At 42.0% G+C, this 3,976-nt stretch overlaps 1 protein-coding gene across 2 annotated transcripts in view; it reads right to left on the reverse strand.

Moving 5' to 3' along the window:
- Positions 1 to 1,777, reverse strand: part of UBE2D1 (ubiquitin-conjugating enzyme E2D 1) — a 9,221-nt gene extending 7,444 nt beyond the window's left edge. Inside the window, exons 1-3 of one of the 2 annotated variants that reach the window (XM_010153240.1) lie at positions 1,745 to 1,777; positions 420 to 483; positions 295 to 326 (exon numbers count right to left, since the gene is read on the reverse strand). In XM_010153240.1, coding sequence (XP_010151542.1) covers positions 295 to 326; positions 420 to 483; positions 1,745 to 1,777 — 129 coding nt within the window. Of the gene's footprint in view, positions 1 to 294; positions 327 to 419; positions 484 to 1,744 lie in introns of those variants that run through there. The other variant, XM_010153241.1, reaches the window with a different exon arrangement.
- Positions 1,778 to 3,976: the final 2,199 nt, after the last annotated feature.

Here is a 3,976-nt window from a genome sequence, read left to right on the forward strand (position 1 = left end):
AGCTCCCAGAAGGGATCATCTCCGAGAAGCAAGCTTCTCACTTGGCAGCCCCCGTCACCGACTCAAACCTTGCAGCTAACTGATTCAGCACCCCTAACCTGACGAAGAGGACAGACTTTTGAGCAGTCAGAGGCAGAACCTAGTACCAGACTACTAAGAACAACAATCCCACCTTAACTCTTTACGCTGCACACCGCACAGCTGAATTTGACTGCCATGTTTACCGAATCCCAACTCAATTCCCACGTGACAAAACAAGGACTACTTGCTAAGGGGCACGAATTAGATACTTACAGGTCCCATAATTGTTGCTTGCCAATGAAACACTGCAAGTCAAAAAAAATACAATAATTAGAGATTTCCTGAGCTTTTTCTTAACCAAAAAAGGAAACTGTGACAAGGTACCACGCTGAGCTTACAGTCATCTCCAACAGGTCCAGCAGAACAGTGGGCTGGCGGGTCTCGCTGCAGATCATTCAGTTCCTGTAAGAAGCACACAGCTATGTGAAAGACATCCACACAGAAACACACACCTCCCAGCAGCACCACGCCAAAGCAGGAACGCAAACAGGTTTCATTAAACAGACCCGGGGTATTTTTAAATAAATCGACCCTTGAAATGCCCACTGACACTGAAAGGGGTCTCTTGCCACATCAGTCTGCACTGACTTACAGAAAGCGTTGTTTTGAATATCTGAAAGTATTTAAGAGTTAATAGCCAAGTTCATAATAAGCTGGACATACTGAAGAGAGAAAAAAATAAATAAAATGAAGCATTTCTTGAGTTCTCTGAACTCGCTGCTTAATTTAGAAATTTATGTGATAACGTGACTGTTCCTTTAGCTTCTGATTTTACAAATGTTTCCTGTAGTGGCCTAATCCATGTCCACTGAGTTAAACTAGCTCATAAAATGCTTGCAGTCTGCCTAAAGATGATATATCAAGATAACGTTTCCTAAATAAACGGGAAACAAAGGGAAAAATACCAACTCTATACCTTATTTAACAAACCTGGATTGAATTCCCTGTATGTTTTAGTTTGGAGAGGTTTTTTTCCCTAAAAATAACTACTTAAAAATCCCAAGAAAGCTGAAATTTAAGAGAAGCGTTCAGAGAACCTTTCGCAGGTCAACTCATTTATTTCTCTTACAGAAGTCCACACAGTCACAAATAATTTAGAAATCTTATTTAATGACACTAATCAGCTCAGCTTTTCACCTGATTTAGCATCACTATATCAAATGCAAAACAAGCCAGACATTAATGTTGGTTCATTTTCCTTGTTTAATTTAATACGCCACTTTTGATGTCTGAAGTTTTACTATACCAATGAACAACTGTCTCCAGTTCTAGGCAGACAGGAACTGTGCTGTGCTAAGGTTAGTGATTATGGGTAAATACTTCATTGAAATAAGCTAAAAGATGTGTGCTAAGTGACTGTTTTTAAGTCACTCAGCTAATTAATCAAAACATAAGTATTTAATCAACAATAGACACAAACCAGTCTGCAACTATCTCCTTGAGTTCAGCTTAAGGAGTAACAGGAAATATTTGTACCCCAAAATCATTAGTCAAGACAAGTACTTGCAAAACCAAGGTTTAAACTGGAACTGAGTTTAACCCAAGTGCAGAATTCGTGTACGTAGCGTGACCAGACCTTAGGTAGAATCTGAAGGGTTCAAACTCTGCACTTCAACTGCTGTGATAGATGAATTCATTTACGACATCCAGTAAACATTTCAACTCCCACAGTTCTCTGAGGGACCCAGTTTACCATGGGCCTGCCACCTCAATTCAGGCACACTTCTTACAGCTCCACTCTTGGCCCTGAATTCCAAGAAAGGCACTGCCACGTATCTTCAGCCAGGTAACAGAGCAGTAATGGTACTCCCTGCTCTGAAGTGACACCTCACAATCTTTGTGATTTGAGGTAAAAGAGGCAGTTCTTTGACACACACCGAAACATCTCGGGTTGCCAACCAGCGTTATGTGTCTGCCCTCAGCGTTACTCTGTTGGTGAAATTGTATGCTGCTCCAGAAACAGCACCCCGGGGGCTAGACTTGGACTAATAAAGGCAACAGCAAAACCCTTTAAGAGCGCAGTTCCCTTTTTGATTGGAGGATTCAAATTTCACTGAGGGAGTGATAAAGAGAACCAGTATCTATGCACAGCCAAGCCCTTGCCAGTACACCAAAGGACTCAACAAGTCTCGGATTTCCAGGAGTCACGAGAGCTGAAACAGCCTTACCAGCAGCAGAGCAGTTACAGTCACTGCCTACTCCGATTCGCAGCTCAAGATCCAACCCCACAAGAAAACAAGCCTCATGCACCCACTAAAAAAGAGCCAGCTACACGAGACTAGGCCAAACCGGAGAGTTCAAAGCCTAGAAATCACGCGTTTTACAGAGGCCATGGCTGACGACTAATTAAAGGCAAGAGCAGGAAAAATATCTATCTTAACTCTTCAGCGGGTCTCTAAAACATACACAACCATGCCTTTATCTGTATGTGAACCGCTAGGCAAGCACGTCATTTTGGAGTCACTTTGCTAGATGCTTCCCTTAAGATCTTTACAAACCACAAACCCACATAAATTGGTTTCACTCATATGCACACACACTCTTCAGAACTGGTAGGAACTGGGGAAGGCTCCTCAGGTATATACTCTCAGTTTGCCCAGGCTGAAAATTTGGGTGTGATGAAAACCCATGTTTTTAATCATACCTTGATGAGACCTAGAACTATCAAGTCCTGTTATTAATATTTCCCTAATAGCGATGAAGAAAAGGCTCTCTTCAGGCAACTTCACTAAATGAGAGCAACGTTCATTGAGAGCTTCTGCAGCTAGGAAACAAAGCCAGAGCAAACTTCAAAATCCCGGCAGAGCCAACTCAAGCCATACTTTGCAATCATAAAAATAACGGATTGAAGCTAACATGGTTTAAAAATACCAACGGTAACATGATCAAACTTTGTAAATGGAGTTGGACAGTGTCAACAGTTTGAGCCTTTACATATGGAAGCTCAGATCCAGCTGTGATCAGTACAAAGAGCTATTTGGCTATATATTCTCAATTATGCTGCTTAAGCTTCATATTCAAAGCAAAGTTATCTGGAGAGCTGCAAGATGTAGGCTTCAAGCTCTCCTACATCTTTTGAAATGGTGCAAGGAGATAAGCTGAATGTCCCCCACGACTCAGACGGACTTGCCAGTGTCAGCTGAACTCTGCAGCACAGCTGTGATGCTTCTCTAGAGTAAGCGGATGTAGAAAAACTGCTGCGTGACCTCACACATTCACAGAAGAACGAGATGTGGAATACAAGAATTCTCTATACAGAGCAGCAAGGATGCACTTTTCAAGAAGCCCAAAATCTTGCTGTGTTCAAGAGGCAAGGCTGAAGAGTTAAAACAGAGTGAGCTGAAACCACATCAAGAAGTGGAGGGGACCTGCAAGTAAGGCATTACACAGTCAACTTAAGATTTCCCTGTAATTAAGCGAACTGGTTCCAGCAGTTTTGTCCATGTTTTATGGATCATTACTCAGCAGCTGCATGATGCAGGTCCGGTTACTTCACAGCCTTGTCTACACTGATATTTTTAGACGCTGGTATAGAAAACACCAGTGCAAGACTTTGATAACCATAGACTAGCAAACAGGGTCTGTAACCCAAAGCAGTGCAGATTCCATTTCAGAAAGGGAAAGTCAAATTACAGTGTACACTGGTGCAGTTTCTTTTATGAGAATATACAAACTCAAAACTCTCTGCAAGAGTTGCAAACAGAAGTGCCAGTAATTTCAAATACTGGTGAATGTCACAGCGTAAAAGCATCTCCCAAGAGCTCCAACACATGCCACACTATCCCAACACAGCCAGTACTAACTCATACAGAGAAAACAGCTAAGCTGAGGACAGTGGCAGGAACAAATCTTCTCATCCTCTCGAATATAGGAAATATTACACAGTAGCTTAGAA

The sequence above is a fragment of the Eurypyga helias genome, unplaced genomic scaffold (genome assembly GCF_000690775.1).
Source record: "Eurypyga helias isolate BGI_N326 unplaced genomic scaffold, ASM69077v1 scaffold28706, whole genome shotgun sequence".
NCBI classification, from domain to species: domain Eukaryota; kingdom Metazoa; phylum Chordata; class Aves; order Eurypygiformes; family Eurypygidae; genus Eurypyga; species Eurypyga helias.